This window comes from Patagioenas fasciata, chromosome 19 (assembly GCF_037038585.1).
Source record: "Patagioenas fasciata isolate bPatFas1 chromosome 19, bPatFas1.hap1, whole genome shotgun sequence".
In the NCBI taxonomy this organism is placed as follows: Eukaryota; Metazoa; Chordata; class Aves; order Columbiformes; family Columbidae; genus Patagioenas; species Patagioenas fasciata.
Window position 1 is genome coordinate 12,324,032 of NC_092538.1, and position 22,628 is coordinate 12,346,659.

The 22,628-nt window shown below is 60.1% G+C and overlaps 2 protein-coding genes across 3 annotated transcripts; both read left to right on the top strand.

Moving 5' to 3' along the window:
* CUEDC1 (CUE domain containing 1) lies at positions 1 to 17,993 on the top strand. 2 transcript variants are annotated; one of them, XM_065853225.2, is made up of 11 exons: positions 1 to 134; positions 8,981 to 9,426; positions 9,721 to 9,848; positions 10,625 to 10,751; positions 12,049 to 12,232; positions 12,679 to 12,762; positions 13,495 to 13,584; positions 14,198 to 14,291; positions 14,466 to 14,524; positions 14,850 to 14,950; positions 15,118 to 17,993. In XM_065853225.2, exons 2-10 carry the CDS (start codon positions 9,136 to 9,138, stop codon positions 14,915 to 14,917), a joined length of 1,125 nt encoding a protein of 374 aa, XP_065709297.1. In that variant the 5' UTR covers positions 1 to 134; positions 8,981 to 9,135; the 3' UTR covers positions 14,918 to 14,950; positions 15,118 to 17,993. The 2 variants fall into 2 exon arrangements, with proteins under 2 accessions (XP_065709297.1, XP_065709299.1); XM_065853227.2 differs by having other exon boundaries at positions 14,850 to 14,920.
* Positions 17,994 to 19,631: 1,638 nt separating this feature from the next.
* Positions 19,632 to 21,905, top strand: MRPS23 (mitochondrial ribosomal protein S23). Its single transcript, XM_065853200.2, has 5 exons — positions 19,632 to 19,748; positions 19,853 to 20,020; positions 20,880 to 20,957; positions 21,074 to 21,197; positions 21,470 to 21,905. The coding sequence occupies exons 1-5, from the start codon at positions 19,705 to 19,707 to the stop codon at positions 21,626 to 21,628; spliced, it is 573 nt and encodes a 190-aa protein (XP_065709272.1). The 5' UTR covers positions 19,632 to 19,704; the 3' UTR covers positions 21,629 to 21,905.
* The last annotated feature ends 723 nt before the right edge of the window (positions 21,906 to 22,628 follow it).

Here is a 22,628-nt window from a genome sequence, read left to right on the forward strand (position 1 = left end):
CAGCTGCCGGGCACGGTGGCCGCCCCCGCCCCCGCCCGCCCGCCACGTACGTCTCCCCTCCCGGCTCCTTTCCATGGTTCCCGGCGTGACTGGTGCCAGCCGCCGCCGCCCCCGCAGCGCGGCGCCGACCGCCGGTAAGGGGGGCGGGCCGGGCTCTTTGTGCGCCGGGCCGGGCCGCGCTGGGCCGGGCCGGGCCGTGCGGGCGGCGCCTCTCGGCCTGCGCGGGCCGCGGCCCGGAGCCTGGCGGGCCCCGCCGGGGAGGGGGGCGGCCCCGGGGCTGCGCTCGGCCGAGCCCGGGGCTGCGCGGTGCGGCGGGGCCGGCGGCCGCCCCCGAGCCCCGCGTTTCGGTGTCCGGCGGGGCCCGGGCAGAGCGGTCCGGGGCGCTCGGCGGCTGCGGCCGGGCCCGGTGCCCGCTGCGGGGCCGCGCCTGTTGCGGCCGCCCGGGCGGACCCTCCGGAGCCGGGCCCAGCGGCCTGGCCCCGCCGCTTCTGCCGGTGGATCCCTGCAGCACCGGGAGGGTCCCGCGGGGCCGCCCCGCCTGGGGACAGCCCTGGGGGCGGTGCGGGGGCGGCGGGGCCGGGGCCGGGAGGACAGAACGCGGCGATGGGGCAGAACCGGGGTTCCGTGTCCCCTGTGCCCCCCGAGCGGAGCCCGCGGGGTGCGCGGGCAGGGCTGGGTTTGGCGGTTCGCTCTGCGGGACACCAGCCTCTTCCTCCGCGCCCGCTTCGTGGAGCGGTGCCGTCTCTGCCGGGTGGGTCGCAGCGTGGGGCAGGGGCCGCAGCGGGGCCCGCCGTGCCCAGGTGTTGGTCACCGCCCGGGCTCGGGGCCGTTCGGGGACCCCGGCTCGGTGCCCGCCCCGGCTCCCGGAGGGCACCGTCCCGCCAGGCCGCTCCTGCCCGGGGCTCCCGGCCAGTGCCGACTTTGCCCCCCGTGGGTTTGGGCAAACGGCGATGGAGAAGGGGTTGAGAGCTGCCTCGGCTGTGGAAGTCACTGTTCACAGACGCGCTCCCGTGTGCCGTCCTGCCAGGCGGGTTGGAAAGCTCTTTTGTATTATTATTTAAAAAGCGACAGATTCACACCTCCTCCTCACACCTCCTGCTGCTGCTGACAAGGAGCCCGCAGGACGGAGCGGGAAGGGTGTCCCCGCGGGAAAGCCACCGTCCTGGGCCGGCCCGCGGGGCTGCGACCGGGGCGGTGATGGCGGGGCTGTCCGGCTGCTGGGCAAGCCATGGCTCCCCTCTCCTGTCCCTCTCCTGTCCCTCTCCTGTCCCTCTCCTGTCCCTCTCCTGTCCCTCTCCTGTCCCTCTCCTGTCCCTCTCTTCTCTTCTCCTCTCTCCTCTCCTCCTCGCTTGTCTCTAACATCATGGGCTGCAGCAGCGTTTGCTGCCCAGCAGTGTCTGCCCCGGCCATGGTGAGGATGTGCCCGATGCTGACAGAGCCTTTCACGCCAACCCCTGGGTGCTCACAGCCCCTTCCCAGTGCTGGAGCCTCCAATTGCCAAAAGCATTTCCTTCAAAGATGGGTCGAAGGTGCCCGTCCTCTTCCCAGCCACAAAGTTCCCAGGAAAGTGTTGACTTTTTCAACGTTTTATTAAAAAACAGTCTTCAAATTTAAAAACCCCAACAAGCCAGTCTCTGAGCTCTTCCCCTGACCGGATCTGGAGCACGCGGGAGTGAGCAGGGTGTCCGGCGCGATAGCGAGGGCTCCGTCCTTATCTGCCTGCGCAAACGGCCTCTGCGGGGGGAAGATAACGGGGGTGCTGCAGGTGCTGGCATTTGGAGGGGAGCGGCTGGGAGAGGAACCCGATGGTCACTGTGCCCATGTCTGTGCTGTGAGGGTAAAATCCCGGAGCGGGGCCTGTGGGGAGGGGGCTGCTGCCGTAACCTGGGGGTGCGCGCTGGCTGGGGGGGGTGCTCGCGGTCAGAGCTGGGAAGCTTTTAGGCGGCGTGAATTAGTGATGATAATTGCGGACTGTAAAATAAGAAAAATGCTTGAAATAATAACGCAGAACCCCTCGCAGGTGTGCAGAGCATTAGGTCCCTCTCTTGTGGCCTGGCCGGGGCAGCAGCGTCACTGTCACCAGGGAGCGGAGGGACGGTGGCCGGAGCCGTGTCTCTGCTCGCTGGCACTGGGCTGGCTGCAGTGGCTCGGGGACCAGGCTTTCCCATGTCTCGGTCCTGGTTTTGGCTGGTCGGCGGGTTCCCTGGGGTCAGCACCAGAGCTGGGCAGTGTCGGTGTCCCCAGCGCTGCTCCAGCAGTGACCGCCAAAGCCGCCGGTGTCCCACGTGTGCCGGCTGCCCCCTAGTCCCTGCCCCTGCTCGGGGGCTCCCATGTCCCCCCCGGTGTTGGTGGTTCCAGGGGGGACAGGCTGCGGTGTCCCCATCCCCGGTGCCCCTGTCCCACCCCGCCGGCCGCCTTTGATGCGGGTGAGTGACAGGTCTATTGTGGCCCCTTTTGTGCCTCCTTCGGTTCTTGGGGTCCGCACAAAACCTGCCATGGAAACCAAAGGCAGCCGCTGCCCCAGGAAACCCACAGGCGCAATTAGGAAATGCAAATAAGAATGCAAATTCCTACGCCGCTTTCCAGGGCCTGGAAAGTTGTCCCTGAGCCACCGATGTCCCTGGACCACTGGTGTCCGTGGCTGTGGGGATGGGGACAGTGTTGGGGTGGGCAGGGAGAGAAGGGCTGGTCGGATTTTGGGGTGCCTCGGGCCCTTCCCGCACTCAGCGCTGGGAGAAACGGGGCATCTCAGCCCGTGCTGGGTGGTGACTCAGAAGCGACAATATGACATTGATGTTTTTTCCATCCTCTCAGTTGCCCAGCGACAAACAAACAAACAAGCGTCTTAAAACCCAGACTGAGTGCCTCGCCGGAGCTGTCCCCCCGTGCCGTGGCTGCGCGGGGCTGGGCTCCGCTGTGGCCCCATGGCCGGCGGAGCTTCTGGGCTTCGTTTTGGGGCGATAACTGTGCTCCTCGCCTGCTCTGCAGCTGCGGCGTGTGAGCCTGGCAGAGGGGAGGCTGCCGGCTCCCCTGCAAGGACCCTCCTCACCAAAGTGCACCGAGAATAGGTGGAAAAGGAGATAAAATCCACCCACAAATAACTGCGGGAAGCACAAAAGCTTCAGGCCTTCATTTCTAGGTGGTGTTCATGAGCCATGGATACTCCGGCCCTTCCTCAGGTGCCCAGAGGGGTGTGTGTGGGTGGAGTGGGGCCGATGGAGCTGAAGAGGACGAGGGAGAGTGGGGAGGATGACCTGGGGAATTCCCCCCCCGGGAGGAAGCAGTAACACTTTATTTTCCCATCTGCTGGAGGAGCTGTAGGCAGGGGCGGCGGAGCCGAGGTTGGCGTGTGGAGGGCATCGTCCACGGCAATAACACCTGTTGGGAAGGGCAGATCCTTTACGCACCAATCTGAACCCAATCTAGTGCTTTAACTGCTTAAAACCAGCCATTTGCCGATGGCTTTTATTTTTCCAAGCTGAAGCCCCTTGGTCCTTTCCAGTCAGCGGCTGAAGTGGTGCGGGATGTTTTCCCTCAGCCCCGTGCTGCTTTATTGCCGGGAAATGAGCTCTGGCTCCTGGCAGTGGTGTTTCTTCCGTCTCCCTGACAGCGTGTGGATCGCTGCCCTTGCTCGCGTCCCCGGGGAGGCGCACGCAGCCGGGCACGGCGGCGACGGAGCGCGGCCGCTGTCCTCGGCGAGGAAACGGAGCTCGGGTGGGCGGAAGAGAGGCAGATGGTGTCCAGAAAATGGAGCGTGGCACACTGCTAGGTGGGTTACAGGGACAGGCAGGCTCAAAGCTGATTGAAAGCTTGAAAAGAGACTGAGAGCTTATCTGAGCCTTGGCCTGGCTTCAAATCCAGTTTAGCATCCCGTATCATTTCTGTGTATAAACTGTGATGTGCAGGGTGGAGCAGGAGGAGCGGAGCAACCTCAACACTTCGGCTTTCGGGGGCCTTTCTGTCCCCCGTGAGCCCTGTTGGGCCAGCGATGGCAAAACCTGTTCCTGAGGCTGGAAAAGCTCCTGCAGGAGGGGCCTGACGTAGTGGCATTAATGAAATATCTGTCCCTGGCGAGGTGTAGCGTTTCAAGCAGGTTCTCCTCTGCTGAGCAATGTCACCCGGCGCAAGGGAGGACAAAAGACCGGCGCAGTTACAGCGCAACACCGCGTCCCGGGACAACGCGGGTACGGCAGCGCCCGAATTGTCAGCTCAGTGCTTTTGCAGGATAGCTCGCAGCAGCCATATGGCTTAGTGGCTCATAAAAAAAAAAAGCTTCATTTGCAACTTAATTAGTCCCTTTCTTCCCCTGCTCTTGGCTCGCAGGGATCCCCACTTGCGAGCGCGGTGCGGAGAGGCGCCGTGGGCTCATCCTGCGTGCCAAGGGACGGGTGGCTGGTGTGGGCACCGGGCAGGAGCCTTGTCACCAGCTTTGTGCCACCATCGCCGCTGTGCCACGCAGCACGGGGCTGGGGAGGAGGGAGAAGCGAGGGGTCCTGCCCAGGAGGGCACTTGTGTCTTCTGCTTCGCTTCTGCACCCAAAATACCACACCCGTGGCGTGGAAACTCCGGGGCTTTCCTCCTGCAGGGCTGTGGTTTGGTGCCCCGAGGGACGGGGCCCCAGCAGCCCCGTGAGCACCTTTAAATCTTGTACCAGACCCCGATGGCCAGGGGCCCATCCTGGTCAATAATTCACCGTGTGTCAGTGAGAGTTTTACTTGACTAATTTTGTTTCCATAGAAACTCGGGCGGTCTCGCTGCTCCACCGCGCCTCGGGCAAATCAATATGTTGGGTTTCTTTCCTTTGCACATGAAGTGTCAGCCCTTAAACCCTGACGGCGGGTGGGCAGCAGCCGGAGATGCTTGTGGCTGGGTGGCACGTTGGTGCTGTCCCTGCCTGTCCCTGCCTGTCCCTGCCTGTCCCTGCCTGTCCCTGGGGGATGCCCAGGGCCAGATCCTGCAGAGACGCTCAGCCCCAGCGGGCTGGGGCAGCCCAGTCTGATCCCAGCCCAGTCCAGTGCATTCCCAGTTGGTTCCCACTTTGCAAGGAGCTGGAGGGGAAGGGGCTGCCTCTCCATTTTTCCCATTCCGTTCTTTAATGTCTTTGACCCTTGACCTAAAGTGGCAAATTATCATTTGTGAATCAGGGGCACTAATTAGCTGGTGAGCTGCGCTGCCCCTGGCCTGGATTTGCCTTCGCTTGCTCCCCGTTAGGGGCTCACTGGCCAAATCCAACCCCAAAATTGCCCCGAGGTGACTCCTTCGCACACCTTGACCGGGGTCCGGCCCCGAGGGAGCCGCACGCCGCTGTACCTTTCACTCCCACTGCTTCCCAGCGCTTTTGTGCCGGCTGGGAGCACAACAGGAGAAGACGGGGTAAGCGGATAAAGATGGGTTCGATGGGTTCGTGTGAGATGTGGCCCGAGAGCTTTGCACGACGGCTGCGGCTGGTGCCAGGGGAGCACAAGGGGCACGGGGTTGCCTGGGCTTCCCCGGTGAGGCTGGAGCCGGGTGGGTAAACTGAGGCACGGGGTTGGGTGACGCGGGGCTGTGGCTCCTCGGGGCTGTTTCTAACCAGCCCTAAGCTGATTTTTCAGCCGGGACGGGTGTGTTTTGATGTCGAGGTGGAAGCCGGAGCACAAAAAGTCTCCGACGTTCAGCCACCTTGCGGAATAATCTAATATCGGCCTCTCTGCTTTAAGCAACCTCTTGCATCTAATTTATTACATGTTGACGCAAGACAGAGTTGAACAGAGACTCAGTTAAACCATACATAGGGATGCTGGGTTACTCTCATCGCTCACACTTGCTTGACCTATTTCTTTCTTTAATCCCTTCCTGGAAACCTTATTTCATGTTTGAATTCCCTCAACTATTTTAGGAATGTCGTCCTACCAAGATCAAATTACCTTCAATGAAGCCAGCGCAAGGCGGCCTCGCAAGGCAGGCGACTTTTTGATTAAGATCTAGTGCTACCTCATTAAATCCAGGCTTAGTTTGGAAGGGAGGGGGTGGCGGCTGTAATTCTGGCCTGGCCAATGTGTGTGAAAGCCGGGATTAGCGCGGTGCCGAAGGGCAGGGGGTTGGCAGGGGCTGGGGACACGCCGGCAGTGCCGGGACCCCGCGGCTGGGCAGCCCCCGGGTGTCCTGGGGAGGCTGGGTCTGAGCCGGCCGGGTGCTGCGCGGGGCCGACATCTGGCCGGCTCACAAAGGGCCCCCATAAATCATTCTCGGAGGATGGCACGGCCCTGGGTGCCCCGGGGCAGCCGCAGCCGCGGCGGCTTCTCTCGAATGTGATCGGCGCGCGTCTGGGAGCGCGGGTCCGGCCGCCGGAGCGGCAGCGCGGCCGATGCCGGGCGTCGGGACCCGAATCGCCCGGGGGTCTCCCCGGTCCCTCTGGGCTGCTCCCCTGGCTTTGAGCGGCTCCTGCGGCCGGGAGGGAGTTTGTTCTGCAGAGAGGTGGGTGCTGCCAGGCTCTCAGGGCTTCCTTCTGCTCTCCTCCCTGACTGCTTTGTGCTGTCGCTGAAAAGGGCTTAAACCCAGGCATTTTAATGCGTGGGAGGACAAGTATTAAAGGGGATCCTCAGGTGCCTATTTGTTTTTGTGAAAAAGGATTTGCTCGCAGGCCGTTTTCCCAGGCTCGGGCCGGGAGGTGGGCACGTTCAGCCCCTGAGGCAGACGGAAAGGTGCGGGCGGCATTTTGGAGGCTGAGAACGTGTCCTGCGCATCCTCAGTATGTGCCCTGCCTTTCAGTTTGCTGGCGGAGACGACCGTAATTTTTGCTCCCGATCATTTACTTTTCATCATCATTTCAATCCTGTTACAGTTCCACCTGCAGCTGTGTTCCCAGTCTTCTCGTTCCTTTGCAGGGCCTTTCTGCAGGCAGAGCTTGACAGATCTGCTCTGGACGGAGCTTTTCTTTCTGATTTAGCGTCCCTAGTTCCAATACTTCCTCCGAGAGCCTTCCCTCCAGCGGCTGGGCAGCCCCCGTCTGCAGATCCTCCCGCAGCTCCCCTGTGTTTGCAGGGATGAGCTGCAAACGCGGCGTGGCAGCGGCAGGGAAGGGGGCCGGGCTGGTTTCGGGGGTTCTGAGCGATCCCATCTGCTGTCTGAGCTGCAGCAGACACCGGGGACGGGAATGTTTGCGCTTGCACTCGGTGCCAAGGCTCTTCCCCGAGCGGCGAGGGCTGCGAGCGATCAACCCCACTGCTTTTACAGCTGTTTCCCGTTCGGGCCGCGTTCCTTGCGGAGCTGAGCAGCTGTTGTTTCCAGCACGGCGCTCCCGGTTCCAGCAGCCCTGGGATGATCCAGCTGCTCGGCCCCGACACCACAGGCGGCTCCTCCTGCCCAGCCCCGGCCCCAGCGGCCCCGCGGGCTGTCCCGCCATGGGAAGGCTCCGTTTCGGGGAGACACCCAAGCACCGGCAGACGAAGACCCCCCAGCCACAGGCCCTTCTGTTACTGCAAGAGATGTTAGGATTTTTAACAGATCTGGGGATTTCCAAGCATATTCCTGGTTTTGGGGGCTGATTTTACTGTTGGAGGTTCGTGGGCTAGCACGGCATTGCTGAGCAGAAGCTTTCATCATGTGGTGTATCCGATAAAGATGTTTTCCCCTTGATGTCCAGGCTCTTTCCCCATCCTCTTGGACCAGCCACATCTTTCAGGTAACCTGTGATAGTGGTATAACTCAATTTAATACGTGATTAAACCAGCCATGCGATATTGCAATTAAAGTATAATAGCGGAGGTGCGAGCAATGCCGCCTTTTTGCTGTGAATGAGTCACGACAGCAGAGGAAGAACCCAGAAGCCGTATTTTATTAGTTGACTCCCGCAGATTTATTTGTCCTCGTGCGCAGAGCCGGGCATGGCCATCGCAATCGCGTCTGCTCCGTGCTGGGCTCCGGCGGGCAGGAGCAGACCGGGGACAGAGCGGCTGCGGGATGGACACGGGGCTGATCTGTTAAACGCAGTTTGTTCACGAGTGGGGAGTGAGTTGGGGGCTCCCGAGGCTGCTTGGAAATTGCCCCTGGAGCAGCGAACCCCTGATGCTTCTCTGTGGGTCCTGTCCCGCAGGGCGAGCGAACACCATGGGGACACAACCAGGGGTTACCCCACATGGCCAAAATAAACCTTTGCCCAGGGTTCGTGGCAAGTTTCCCAGGTTTGGAGGTGGTTTGGCTCCTGGAAGCCCCTCGGAGCGGGTGGGGGCCGCGAGCTGTGCGCCCTGGGGACGCGGCTGTCACAGGGGCCTGGCCGCGGGCAGGGGACAGCCGGGGTGACCTTCAGAGGTGGCTGCTCCGCTTAATGGCTTTGAATCTGATTATACCCTGTTTTGCTAAGAAATGTGCTTGGCAGGTTCTTCTGAATTAAATACCATTTTAGGGACAGTTATCTTGAACTCTCTGCCTGCTGCTTCGGAAAAAGCCTTTGAAAATGATATTACGGATCAGAAGTGTTCCTGGGGTAATTCTGTTTCAATGGTGGAGTTAATCCAGGACTGAATTTGGCCCTGCATTTCCAAATGAGAAGCAGTAGCTGTATAATCTGTTTATGGTTTTAAAGTGAATGTTAATCTTGGATTTGGTGGCTTTTCCCAAGGGTCGACTTGCTGTGCTGCTGAGTATCATAGCCCCCTGCTCTGGAACACTCTGAGCCCACTCCAGTTTTTTGTTTTAAAGGGAGATTTTTACTGTGTTTTTAATGTCAAACCTGGAAATGTTAAGCCTCTGGAGCCCGTGGTGGTGGAGGTGATGCCATTTTTCTTACCTTGCATTTTGTTCGTACAGCGCCTGGCACAGCACATCCGAGCTCCAGCGTGCCGGCCCCAGCGCGGGGATGGGACAGTCCCGTGGGGATGGGACAGTCCCGTGGGGATGCGGTTGGATGGGTCGAATTAAATCGAATCCCCGTTGAGATGGGGGATCTGGCAGTGTCTTGGGTGCAGTGTCCTGCGGGTGACTCTGTCCCCTCTCCCGGCAGGTGGGAGGATGCTGCAGCGCGCCGGGGGCTGACGCGCGGAGCCGCCGGCTGTGGGGAGCAGGACCCCCGCCGCCCGCCCATGCTCCCCGCCGGCCGCGGGGGCAGAGCCCCGTGAGGAGCGGCGGTGGTGCCCCCCTCGCCGCGGCCGCCGCGCCATGACGAGCCTCTTCCGCCGGAGCAGCAGCAATGGCAGCTCGCGCGGCGGCTCCTCCGCGCAGGAGCTCAACAACAGCCGCCCCGCCAGGCAGGTCCGCCGGCTGGAGTTCAACCAGGCCATGGAGGACTTCAAGACCATGTTCCCCAACATGGACTACGACATCATCGAGTGCGTCTTGAGGGCCAACAACGGCGCTGTGGATGCCACCATCGACCAGCTCCTGCAGATGAACCTGGACAGCAGCGGCTGCGATGACAGCTCGGACTCGGAGGACAGCATCCCCCCCGAGGTAACCTCGGCGCTCGTGCTTTAACCCCAGCCAGCGACTGAGCACCACGCAGCCACTCGCTCATTCCCCCGAGGCGGGATGGGGAGAGAATCAGATGTGTAAAGATGAGAAAACTTGTGGGTTGAGATAAAGGCCGTGTAACAGGTAAAGGAAAAGCTGCGTGCACAAGGAAAGCAAAACAAGGAATTAATTCACTGCTTCCCATGGGCAGGCAGGTCACAGATTCATAGAATTGTGTTGCCATGTGGGGAGTGTTTCCCCGGCTCATCCTCAGCCCGTCCTCTCGTCCTGCAGATCTTGGAGCGGACGCTGGAGCCGGACAGCTCGGACGAGGAGCCCCCTCCCGTCTACTCCCCTCCTGCCTACGAGAGCCAGGAGTTCGGCAGCCGCTACCCCCACGCGCCACCCACCCCCCCGCCCAGGTGAGCCCCCATGGCACCAGCACCCGCCGTCCGGCTGTGCATTTGCTGGCCCCGGCGCGGGGCATCTGGCGTCACTTTGTTAGGGCTGCGTGACACGAAGCCGAGGGAAATGAATGAAGCTCACAGCTGGCTAAAAAATCCCTGCAAGGCCCTAAAAAGCGAACAGCTGAGGGGCCCAGAAAGCCGCTGCGGCAGCGCCTGGAATGGCAAAAATCAGCTCCCTGGGGAGGGCGGCGCTCGGCTCCGCTCAAAAACACCAGGTGCTGCGGCCCGGGCCCTGCGCGTTGTGGCTCTTGCACCAGAGACTGTGGGGTGGTTTAGCTGCTGTCACTGAGCCCCCAGGGTCCCTGGCTGTCCCCTGGCAGCAACACCGTGGGTTTGGGGATGTGCGGGTGCCCTGGCTGCTCTGGGCCAGCCGCCTCGGACGAAGGCGCTGCCGGCTTGTGTGACATCTGGCGAGAGACGCTCCTCAGCTTCCTAAGCAAAACCCTGCAGCGCTCGGGCTCCCACAGGGCTGTTTTCTGCGAGTTCGAGCAAAACGGGGAGGAGGAGGGAAATCCAGCCCGTGCGGTTGTGGGCAGGCTTGGAAAGCAGCTCCCCGAGGTTTCCAGCTGGCTGGGAAAGCCTCTCGCTCCCAGAGCTGCTGCTGAGGGTCTGGGGGCGTGCGGTGGTCTCTGGGTTCCCAGGAGGGCCGGCAGAGCTGGGCAGGGGCCGCCATGCAGCACATGTCGGGGGTTTCTCCCTCCCCAAAGGTTCTCTCTGTGCTTTCCCCACAGGACGGACGTGCCGGAGCCCGGCAGCACCGCAGCACCCGGGCGCTACAGGAACTGGAACCCCCCGCTCCTGGGCAACCTCCCCGAGGACTTTCTCCGCATCCTGCCCCAGCAGACGGCCGGCACGCAGGTGAGGCTCGCTCGCTGCTCCTCCCGGCTCCGCGGTGCACGGAGCACCATCCCCGTCCTCACCCACCCCGAGCGTGCGGCGTCGGCGCTCTGACAGCTCCTGCGTACCAGGCGCGGACTAAACTGAAAGTTTGGAGCGCTTCGTGCTGTTCAAGGCGAGACTGGAGCGAGCAAGGTGTGAAAGGGGAAATTTCCAGCTGTTAGACCAGCGGTTAGCACCAGAAATACTGCTTGCACCTGATATTTTAAATTATTTGAGTATCTAACCTGCTGCCCTGGTGTGAAGCAGCTGGACTTGGGAGGAGCAGCGCTGCCAGGGAAAATCTAATGCAAACCAGAGGGTTCTCCCCTGGGAAATGAGAGTCCCGCTGTGCTTTGTGGCGGTTTTGTGGTCACAAGGCCTGGGGACAGGCAGCACCCTGAGGGGAGCGAGCAGCCCTCGGCCCCTTTGGTGACACCGGAGCCACCCTGCAAAGGGGGCCAGAGCCCCCTGCATCGGCTCCTCGCTCCCGTCTTGGCTCCAGAGGCAGCCTGCCGCGTTTTCCTGAATGATTGCCCTGGAAGTTGAGCTTTGCGGGTTATATTGCCTTTCTGGGAGTAGGAACGTGCCAATTCATCTGAGCTCAGGGGAAGGAGAGGAGCAGCTGCCCTTTTCTTTCCCCGATAATTGTGTGCTTTTGCTTTTTATGGCTCTGTGAGAGCAGCCACAAATCAGCTGAATGTTGTGGGCGAGGATGCGGTTGTGGCTGTAGAGCGGCTCTGCTGCTCCCCCGATGCGGCCGCACTGGAGCTGGGGAGAGCGCGCGGTGCCGCGCACGGGGACGTTTGTCAGCCTCTGCTTTTCAGACTTTCTCACCTCCACACCAGTTTCTGCCTTGGCTCAGCCCCACGGTTTTATGTTAAAAAGTCTGTTGCTCTGCCAAGGAGCATTTCTGGAGGCACCGGTTCCTCCCTGTGCCACGCTGAGCCTGGACTGAGAGATCCCCATTCCCTTGTGGGATGTCTGTCCCTTCTGCCTCCTGTCTGTCCCCCTTCCCGCTGGGCAGAGGTGTCACTGCCCTGTCCCCTTTTGTCCCCTTTGCAGCAGCACCAGCCGGGGAGGGGATGGTGTGCTGGGTGTAGTGGGGACCCCACTGGGGAGCAGCAGCCGATGGCTGTCGGGGCTGGGGGTGCGGTGGGATAACAGAGGAGCAAAAGGCCAAGCTCAGGCTGAGGCGCCACTGCAGGGACCCTCCTGCACGCTACGGCACGGGCACCGAGGCCACCGACCCAGCGCTGCCGCGTTCTCCTCCTGCCAGGGCTCCCGGGGGCGCCGGCAGCCCGAGCCGCAGGGACCGGCCCCGCGGGGCCAGGGCTCGCTGGAGCAGGAGCGGCGCTGGAAGCAGTACCTGGAGGACGAGCGCATCGCACTGTTCCTGCAGAACGAGGAGTTCATGAAGGAGCTCCAGAGGAACCGGGATTTCCTCCTTGCCCTGGAGAGAGGTGAGAAGCACCTTCAGAAACATCTGTCTCAGCTTTTCGGGTGCGTGCCTCCCCAGTGATGCTGCCCGTGCCATGGTGGCTCATGCCAGGCTGGTGGCGGGTGGTCCAACCTGCTGACACTGGGCAGCGGCTGCTCCTGCTCCGGGTGCTCAGCCGCCTGCCACGATGCTCTGCTCCCACGGCTGCCTCTGTGCTGGCTCTGGCAGAGCCCAGCAAAATCCAGAGCAAGGAGCCTGGGAAATGTCCTGTGAGCGCAGCCTGGCCGGTGCTAGGCTGGGTCAGGGTGCTCCTGCGGCTGCCGAGCTGCGGGGGACACCAGGAAGGCCCATGTCCCTGCCTTGGGTCAGCCTGTCCCTCTGTGGCTGTGGGGCTGTGCGAGGAGAGGGGAGCGGAGCCGCGGGAGCTGCCTCAGGGGTCTGATCCACTTGGGCTTTTTTGTTTTTCAGATCGATTGAAATACGAGTCAAAAAAATCCAAGTCGACCAGTGTTGCCGTGAGCAATGACTTTGGTTTCTCCTCTGTAATACCAGGTAACTGTCAAAGAAGCAGGTTGAGCATCGCCTCTGAGCGGCTCCGGGAGGACACCGGCTGATCCCTCCCTGCTGCACCTGACGCAGGAGAGGAGCTGGGGGTGGTGGGGATGGGTTTGGGGGTGGGTGCTGCTGCCCTCCCCATGGGGAGCTGCTCCCATGTCCTGCCTCCGTCCAGCCCTGTGGGCAGGAGCCGGGATCCAGCTCCCAGGGGAGACAAATCCCCGCCTTGTACTGGCTGGAGCGGAGGATTGTGCCTGGGAGACATAATGACTGTTCCCGGTAAATCCTGATTAACCTCGGGGAGCGGAGCAGCTGCTGCAGTCAGAATTAGAGCTGGTGTCTGTCGACGTCTCGGGGCAGCTGCCGGGGCTCCGGGTGGGCACACGGTGCTTCGGGGCACCCAGGCCTGGGGATAGGGTGTGGGCCAAGGGGAGGGGACACCAGGACCTGGCTCTTGGGGTCTCTGGTCCATCTGGCCGAGTCGCTGGGTTTCCTGAACTTCTAATCGGTGGCCCTGCCGTCCTGGGTGCTGAGCATGGGCATGATCTAACACCCAATTAGTGCCTGGGGTAATTGGCAGAGCCCCATCCTGGCAGAGCCCCATCCCAGCACAGCCCCGTCACCCCAGCTCAGCTCAGCTCCTGGCAGCGCTGGAATTGGGTCATGGAGATGATTTGTCTCCGGCGTCCCCTCGCACGCACTCCCGGTGACCAGATGTTTGCCTTCCAGGTGACGCAGCCCCGTCCGTGACCAGCGAGGCTGGCGGTGCTGTGTCTGACGATGCCTTATTCCGAGACAAATTGAAACACATGGGAAAATGTGAGTTAATTTGCAGATCGGGACGCCCGTGGGGGCTGGAGGCAGCTGGGGCTGGGAGATGGAGACCTGGGTCTTGCTGCCCCAGCTCTGCGCTGTGTGTCTGTCCCTGGTGCACGTGTGGGTTGTGGCGTGAGCCGAGGATGCAGGTGGTGTTGGGGAATAGAGGGATTTCTGAGCAGAGTTTGTGCAAATCCTAGAAAAGCAAGCAGAGGGTTTGCTGGAACTCTCTCTTTTCCAATCCTTTCAAGTCGCAGCCCGATTCTCCCACCACAAAACAGAGCCAGGTCTTTGTGCAGCCTAAGCTGGGCTGCAGCCAGCTGAGACACGGGCTGGATGGGGGTCAGTCGTGAAGGGAAGGGCTTGAGAATCCCAGGGAAAGGGTAAAAACATCAGGGACCAGCAGGGACCAGCATGTGGGACAGGACCCGGCTCTCCCAGCCTGGCAGCCTCGCACAGCCCCGGTGTGCCAGGCAAATGTGGGGTGCTGCCACAGGGAATCGGGGTGCTGGGGGCTGTCACACCGCTGGCCCTGGCTGTCCCCTCCCCATCGCCCACGGCAGCTTTGGGGAGAGTTTTGGGGTGAGACCCTCACCTGGCTGCTGCTTCCTTCCAGCCACACGCAAGAAGCTGTTTGAACTCGCCAGAGCCTTCTCCGAGAAGACAAAGATGAGAAAATCAAAAAGAAAACACTTGTTGAAGCACCAGGTGTATCCTGAAAGGGCTGGGGAGCTGTGGGGGGTGCGGGGGCTGTCCTCGGTGCCCCCGGGGCTCCCCAAGGCTGGCCGGAGCCTCTCATGGCTGGGCTGGGGGCTGGGGAGGGCGGTGGTGGCACCGCGGCCACGTCCCAGCTCCACAACCGGTTTCCTTAGCGGAGGGCACAGGCTGGGGACGGCGGCTTCCACGGCAAATCTTCTCGACGACGTGGAAGGACATTCATGTGGTAAGAAACGCCGTGCCTTGCGGTGCTGTGCTCAGCATGGTTCCCTGGGGTCCAGCGGTGCCTGGCCCCATCCTGCCCCGCACCATCGTCCCACTGGGCTGGGCTCCTGGGGGCACAGCCACCCCTGCAAGGGGCTCGTCCCCGGTCCCGCGTGGCTCTTCTGGCAGCCTGCGCTTTGCCAGGGTCACTGGAGACGGGGACCTCTTCTGGGCAGTCCCAGGGGTGTTGTCCCCACTGGGCCACCTCCCGGGGCTGGGACCACGACACGGTGGCCGCTGTCCCAGCATGGAAGTGGCCACAGCCCCCGCTCGCCTCTGCCTTGCAGATGAGGATTTCCAAGCGTGGCGGCAGCAGCTGCGGGAGGAGGAGGAGACGCCGAAGGAAGGGCAGTAAACGGTGAGAGGCACCCGGGGACGAACAATCCCGGTGAGTGTGCGAACGGCTCCGTCCGTCTGTCTGTCTGTGCCGGAGGAGGGAGCTGGGTGCTCTGGGTCAGGTGCAGCGCGTGTCCGGGCGGGGACGTGGGGACAGACCCTGACAGCGGGTACCGGGGCCATGGTGCGGCTGAGGCTGAGCCGTTCTCCTCCCTGCAGATCCAGCGCTGGGTTTGTGGCTGGCACAGAACACGCACACAGCTTCATCGGAAGATGGCTGAAAACGGAAAAAGTCTTACCCAACAAATAACCCAGAATTTTGGCTGTCTCCCCTCCGCTGCCGTGCTCCTCTGAAGTACAAGTATTGAAGTGAGGCACAATGTTTTCTTAACAGCAGTTTGAGAACAACTCCTATCTAGCAAATCAGCCAAAAAAGGAAAACAAAAAGGAAAACAAAAAGGAAAAAAGCAGTGGGCAGCTGCTGGAGCTGCTGGAGCGGTGGAGCTCGGCCTGGAGCAGCGGCCGCCTGCTCTCGCGCGCCGAGCGGCGTCGCAGAGGAACGAAAATCAGTTGTACTAACGAGGATGCGTTCACACGTGGGGTCTGCTCGGCCAGAGCACTCCTGAACATATCTCTGTAGCGACCTGATGTCACGTTACTCTGCACACAGGAGAAAACAAACGAACAACAGAACACGCGAGAAAGAACCTAACAGCCTTGTCTACTACTGCTAGGAGTAACGAGCAGAGATTCAGATCAGGTAATAGTCAAATAATATAATTTGTTTATAAAAGGAAAGGCCTTCTTTTCCTAGGCGTTTCACCTTGAATTAAAACCTTTGCCTTCGGCATTGCTAAAACTGCCTTGAAGTCCGGATGCTGGGTGGGCCGCGGCGTGGCTCACCGCGGGGCAGGACGGACGGACGGACGGACGGCGGGGCAGCACCATGGCTGGATCTCGCCTCGGTTTACCCTCGCTGCCGGAGCAGGACGCGGCCCGCGGGTGCGCTGTGCTGGGCTGCGCACCGTGGGTGGGGTGCAAAGCCTGAGCTGGGGGTTTGCACCTGAGGGCGCTGGAGGATTTTCGGCACAGGGAGTTTGCACAAGGGCTCGCAGGCGCTGCCGGGTTCGGCGCGGGGTCCCGTGGTGGGGACAGCAGCCGTCCCCGTGCTGCGGGGGCTGCGGGCAGCGCTTGGGCCATTACAGCTTTCGGAGACGCTGTCGGGCTGAAAATAATTACGTAAACAAATCCCTTCCCTGCGTAAGTAGTGAGTGACGAGCGTAAAGTCAGAAATCGCTCCCGCCAGCACATTTTCTTCTCCTTTATCGACATAATCTGTTTACTGCGAAATGCGGGAGGTGGCTACAGACGCGCCTGTTTCTCTTCCTGGCTCCTACGAACCAGCACAAATGTTGCAAGCACGGAGCTGCGAAGGCGGCAGACGCAGGAGCCGCAGCCATCAAACACGCACGCAACTGTTTTCCCTGCCTCTCGGCGGGGTTTGCTAACAAAAGCCCACATGGCAGGCGCTGCCTCCCGACCGGCTCCTTTTTAAACCCTCCTGCAGCCCACATGCCTTTGAAGCCAAGATTTCCGTTCTCTGTTCCCGCGGCACCTGTTGATCTCCATGGCCATCACCCTGTGATGGGGATCGGTGGGGACCCTGGTCCCCGGTCAGGACTGGGGCTGCTCGGAGCTCTCTGGGGTGCAGGGTCCGGGTGGTGTCTCGTTAACACAAACGAAGCGCTGCCGGCTGCACCGGGGCTCGGCCAAAGGATGCGCTGGGCTGGGAGCCCCCCCAGGACCCCAGCAAGATTTGGGTTCCCAAAGTCCAAGCCCAGAAGATCCACCCCATGGAGCTGGTCCCAGCTTTAGTGTCTGCTCCTATGGGAAGGAAGGATCAGGGAGCATCGTCCCTTGAGCCAAAGAACTTCACATTGAAGTTCAAAGAGGCACCGTGCGTTTTGCACCGGCTGCTCGGCACCGCGGTGGTGACGGTCACCAGCAGCAGCGTGTGTCCTCGCGGGCTCCGGTGCCAGCGTGGCTGTGGGTGCAGGGGCTGAGCGTGAAGCTGGGGCTGGGGACAGAAGGTCCTTTATTCCCTGGGTGGGAGGTTGATCCCCAGCCAGTGGAGCGGGGATCCATGCGCTGGCTCGGGGTCTGTAGGAAGCTGCCGTTATTCCCTCCCAGCCCGGAGCAGCTCTCTGCATATTTGGAAGAAAATCAAGCTTGGAAGCGGATTAGCTTGTCAGTGTTCCAGCGCCTCGGAGCTACCAAGGGCTTCACTTCCAGTGGCATTTCCACGAGCGTGGGAAGCACCTACAGGGCTGGGGAGGGAAATTCTTCTGCTCCCAGCTGGGAGGGTGTTACTGGGGCTGCTCCGGTGCAGGGTGAAGCACTTGTGCCAGGCAGTGCCTCCCCTGGGGGGTTTGCTGTGCCGAGCCGCGGCTGCGGGGATGGCGCTGAGCTCTGTGGCGCTGGGCAAAGCCACGTTTCGCGTCACATCCCCGGTCAGTCCTGCTGGAACCCCCGGTAATGCCACTGGTCCTGCTCTGTGCACGTCAGCTCACGTCACCTCCGCGTCGTCTTTGGAGCTGAGCCGTCATTTGGTGGTGGCCGCACGCGCCAGCCGCAGAGGGTCCTGCGCCAAAAGTGGCACCGCAGCCGCGAGCCACGGGCTCGGGGACGGATCTGCTAACGCCATCGAACAGCTTGCCCCAAAATACCCTGGGCTGGGCAAAGCCGCGCTGAATGAGGTCGCTCTGTAGCCATTGCAAAGTATCTCGGAGGCACAAAGCATCGTTTTAATGGAGGATGAAGAGTGTTTTTGTCATTTGAAGAAAAAATAATCAGGTTTAATGAGTAGAAAGGCCACTAAAACCGGCTTGGAAGCCAAAATGCATTTCTTACATAAAAATGTACAATTCTCAGTGACGTTTGTATCACTTCTATACAAAATCGTTTAAAAAGAACACAACGAAACAAATCCGTGACGTTTGTAAGTGTTGCTATTTTAGAATTTATTTCCGTAAGTGATATTTTTCTTAAAGATCTTTAATAGTAATTCACATAATAAAGTCCCGTTGTACTCTTAACGCTCTGGTGCATTTTGCTGCCACTTATTTACAGCCCGGGAAGAAGAAATAAATCAGGGCGGGGAGGGAAACGCTTCTTCCTTTGTGCCCACTGTCCCTCGTGCTGCAGACGCCCAACAGCCGCCCTGGCCCGGTGCCTCCGGTGCCTCTGGTGCCTCCTGCTCGGGACGGTGCTGAATTCGCTTCCGATGGTTTTCTGGATGCAGCGAGCACTGCAGGAGCTGGGGAGCTCCCATTGCCATCCCTGGGGAAGCTCCCGGTGCATCTGTGGTCGGCTCCGTGTGTGGGAACCGTTCAGGACAGAGAGGAAAAGGAAAAACACTGCGGTTTGCCCACCCTGTCCCGAATGAGCCGCTGGGGACGGGGCGTGTGAGGCTTCCTTGAGCCGTCTCATCACAGCGACTCCGCCAAACAGGCCGTTTGGCTCCTTTGCATCATCTCCGGGTGGAATGGAAATACGTTGTTGGAATGAATTATTTCTGAAACGTGTTATTCATCTCCAGCCCTGCACGTTCTCACGCTGCGCTGAGATTGTTGGGTCTGTGGCACGGAGAATGTGGAGCTGGACGGCGCTGGCGGAACCGCGTCCCCGTGTCGCCCCCGAGGGAACCACCTGCTCTGGCCTTGGCTTTTCCTTCCTTATCCCTGCAATGGGCTGCAGGAGCAGAGCTTGTGCTGAGAAGCTCCTCAAAGGCTCAAAAAGCAGCCAGAGTGCAGGGGGGGTCTCTGCAGGGACGGGCAGGTGCCCATCAAACCACGGTTAGGGAGCTGGCCCTTGTGTCCCCAGCCAGCGCCAAACCCCTGGGTCTCCAGCCCTTCGTTCTGGGGACAAGTGGGGTTTGGACCTGGCTGGGCTGTGAGAAACCCCGGGGCAGCCGCGGAGCCCCCGTGTCCCCGGGAGCAGCTCCCGGTCGCTGGCAGGATCAGAGCTCCCCAGCCCCACGGGCGGCTCGGGAACCTTCCCTGGGAGAGAAGATGCTGGAAAAACTCACGGCCTTAAGTGTCAAAAGCATCGAAACGCTGGAGAAACCCTGGACATGGCTGGCGGGGGAGCGCGCGGGAGCGCAGAACTCGCTGCAGCCCGGGGGCGCCCAGCACCTCCTGGGGTTCTGCTGCTTCACACGGGCGCGAGCGTTCATTTCAAAACTGCGTTTTAAGCAAAACAAGAGCGGAGAAAAGCCCAGGAGTGAGCACCGCGGTCCCACGGTGAATGCTGGGGAGGGAAACGCGCTGCCCCGCGCTGCAGGAAGGACGGGGGGATGGAAGGAGCGCAGGATGGAAGGACAGAACGGTGGAAGGAGGATGCATTTATGCATTTCCCCCTGCGCTCAGCCCGTGCCCCGGCCCCGCTCTGTGCGGCACTGGAAGGCGCTGCTGGGGAGACCAGTGGCATGGTGCAAACAGCCTGGGTGGAGCTGCTGCGTGTAATAAATCACGGTAAAAATCCAGCCTGGTGTCTGTGCTGGCCCGGCACCGCGTGCTGCCACCTCCCGGCCCGCCCAGCGCGGCCGGGGCGCAATCCGGCGCTGGCCCTTTAAACTGATCCGGCTGAGCCGCAGCTCGGCCATCGGCCGGCGCTGCCTGGGCACCGCCCTCCTTCGGCTATTGGCTGCGTGCCCTCGCGGCGGCGGGCGGGGCACGCGCTTCCGCTGCCGGGTTAAAGGGCGGCCCGTTGCTAGGGGGCGGCGTTGCCAGGGGAGGCCTGGCCGCCATGGCGGGGAACCGGCTGCAGAAGATCGGGAGCGTGTTCAGCAGGTGCGGGGCGGGCGGGTCCCGGGCGGGGAGGGCGGGCGGGCGTCCCCTGAGCTCCCCCCGGCGCTCCTCCCCTGAGCTCCCCCCGGCGCTCCTCTTCCCGGCAGGACCCGCAACCTGCTCCGCATCGGGGTGATCGAGAAGCCGCTGTGGTTCGACGTCTACGCCGCGTTCCCCCCGCTGAGGGAGCCCGTGTACCGGGTGCCGCGGCCGCGCTACGGCAAGGTGCAGGATGTCGTCCCGCCCGTCTTCTACCCGGAGGACGAAGTGCGAGCGTGAGTCCCCCCCCGTGTCCCCCCGGGTCCCGTCCCCGCGGAGCCACCCCGGCCGCTCCTGTTTACATCGCGCAGAAGCGGAATCGCGCGGGTTTTACCGCGTTCTCCCCCGCGTGTGCGGTTTTGCAGCAGGGGAGGGAAGGGCAGGGAAGGCTCCCGGGAGCTGTGCGCCTGGGCTCGCCGGAGCGCTCCGGGAGCAGTTCCAGCGCTCCTCCGGCTCACCGGGCGCGGGGAGCGTTACCTGGAGCTTAGTGAAACAAGTACAAAAGCGTGAAAAGAATATAGATACTGAGGTGCTGGAGCGAGTGGAGAGAAGGGAACGGAGCTGGAGCACAAGTGTGATGGGAGCGGCTGAGGGACCTGGGGGTTCAGCTGGAGAACAGGAGCTGAGGGGAGACCTTCTGATCTCTGAACTGCCTGAAAGGAGCTTGGAGCCAGGGGGGTCGGGCTCTGCTCCCCAGGAACAAGCGCCAGGAGCAGAGGAAACGGCCTCAAGTTGCCCAGGGGAGGTTGAGGTTGGATCTGGGAACAATTTCTTCCCCAAAGGGCTGTGGGGCATTGGAACAGGCTGCCCAGGGCAGTGCTGGAGTCACCAGCCCTGGAGGGCTGGACAGGAGATGAGGGTCTCAGGACATGGGGCAGGGACAGGGGTGGGTTATGGTTGGACTCGATGAGCTTGAGGGACTTTTCCTACCAAAACGATTCTGTGATTTTATGATCTCTGTGTAACATAACAGCTAATGGAAAAAGGAGAAATAGTTAGGTGAATGCTTTAGCTGCCTCTGATGTTATTTCCTCCAAGACATTTCCCTCTTTGATGGCTTGAAATATGAAACTGTTTTTTATTTTTTTCAAATAGGAAATTTTACAGAATTTATGGCAATGGCCCAAGACCTTTCGACTTGTCACAATCAAACTATAAATCTACTTGCCAAAGGTGAGATTTATTTATGATTATAAAAGGATGAATGGACAAGTCTCAGAAATATTCAAGTCAGTGAACCAAAATGTTATTTGTGGGAGTTAAAAAAAAAATACAATGTTGAAATCCAGGTTTGTTGAAAAATACAATGAACTGAAAGAAGGAGGAAAAATTGAAGAGGAAAAATTGTTTGAAGAAACAGGAAAAGCCCTTTTAGCCAGTGGGATAATTCTGCAGAGAAGAGGAACAGATAAAGTAAGTATTAAGTATTCACAGAGTTACTTGGCCAGTGGATTTTCTCTTGTAGCTTGAAGTCAGCAGTCTCATTTTGAATTTAAATTCCTTGCACTGGTGATACCTTAATATTGTATTGTACCTAAAAAACAATCTAAGCATGAATTAGAACTTTTCTACCAGCTTTTTTTGGACATACAAACTGGGGCTGTTGCTGTCTATTGCTCCCTTCAGTCACACCTCAACAGAAGCTTTTTCTGACCCTGCTTTCTGGTGACTGCCTGTAACTGTAGGTAGCACAACAGGATCATCACGATGTTGAAACCAGGGATTCTGCGTTACACCTGCAGCTCCAAATGGTGCTGGAAGAGATACAGGAGAAGAAGAAAGGTCGGGAGGAGCAGGCGCCAGAGTTGGCAGAAGCCCAGAAGGAAGATCCCTTCCCCTCCTGACAGCCCTGGGGTTCCCTGCGACGCCCCGGCCATCGCTGCAGGAGCCGCCGCTTCTGCCTCCGCAGCCCGGGGTTGTGAGACGCTTGTTTTGGCGGAACACGCCTCGGTTCCCCGGCTCTGGTGCCTTCGTCATGGTGTGCGAGGCACGGGTTCTGCCACCTCCCCATGTGCAAAATTGGAGATAATACATTTTTTTTGAGGTTCAAGACCATGATCTCAAATGGTGGCTTGCGAAATACGAGTATAAAAGTGGAAAATTAAACATTTTCTTTAAAAATTGGAAGTTTCTTTTCTTCAGGCGCCTTGTTTTCAGCAGTAAAGATGTCTCTTAGCTTCTCATGTGTGGCGGTCCGGGCCCTGTGACAGTCCTGCTGTGGAAATGGCAGCTGCTGCTGGCCTGACGTGTCCGAACAGCCGGCCGAAGGGTCAGCTTTTTATAGCTGGTGGAGAAGAGTTGCTATTTATAGAAACGTAACAATGTGGGCTTCCTAGTCCATCATTTGCTTACATTCAGAAGGTAACAATACCAGATGAAGGGACTTCTGCTGGTTTTAGTGGCCGGGTCACCTCAGAAGTGTGAAAGACACGATGTTACAGCTTTGCTGGAGAGAAAGCCCAGAGCTGCTGCAGAAATAGACACAGGGACTTGGGCAGTGTAAGAAAAGAACAAACTCACCGGGAGTCACAGCCAGCTGGAGTTTCCTTCTTCCTGTGTCTGCAACCCCCAGGGCCCACATTCTTTTGTATTAAAGACTTAAACTGTTGTTTGTGGGGTTTTTACTTTTTTTTTTCTGCTCTTTTTATTTTTTGTTTGCATTTTTGTGTGTGTCTTCTCTTTTTGTTTGTGGTATTTTTCTTTTTAAAAAACCAAACTACCAGCAGCAGCAGGTGAGGGGCACCTCAAACCAACCTCTGCCTCCAGCGTGGGATTTCCTTTGGGTTTTCCACCTGCCTTCCAGGCGCATTCTCCATGCCACAATCTTGTGATGCCACTGTGGTG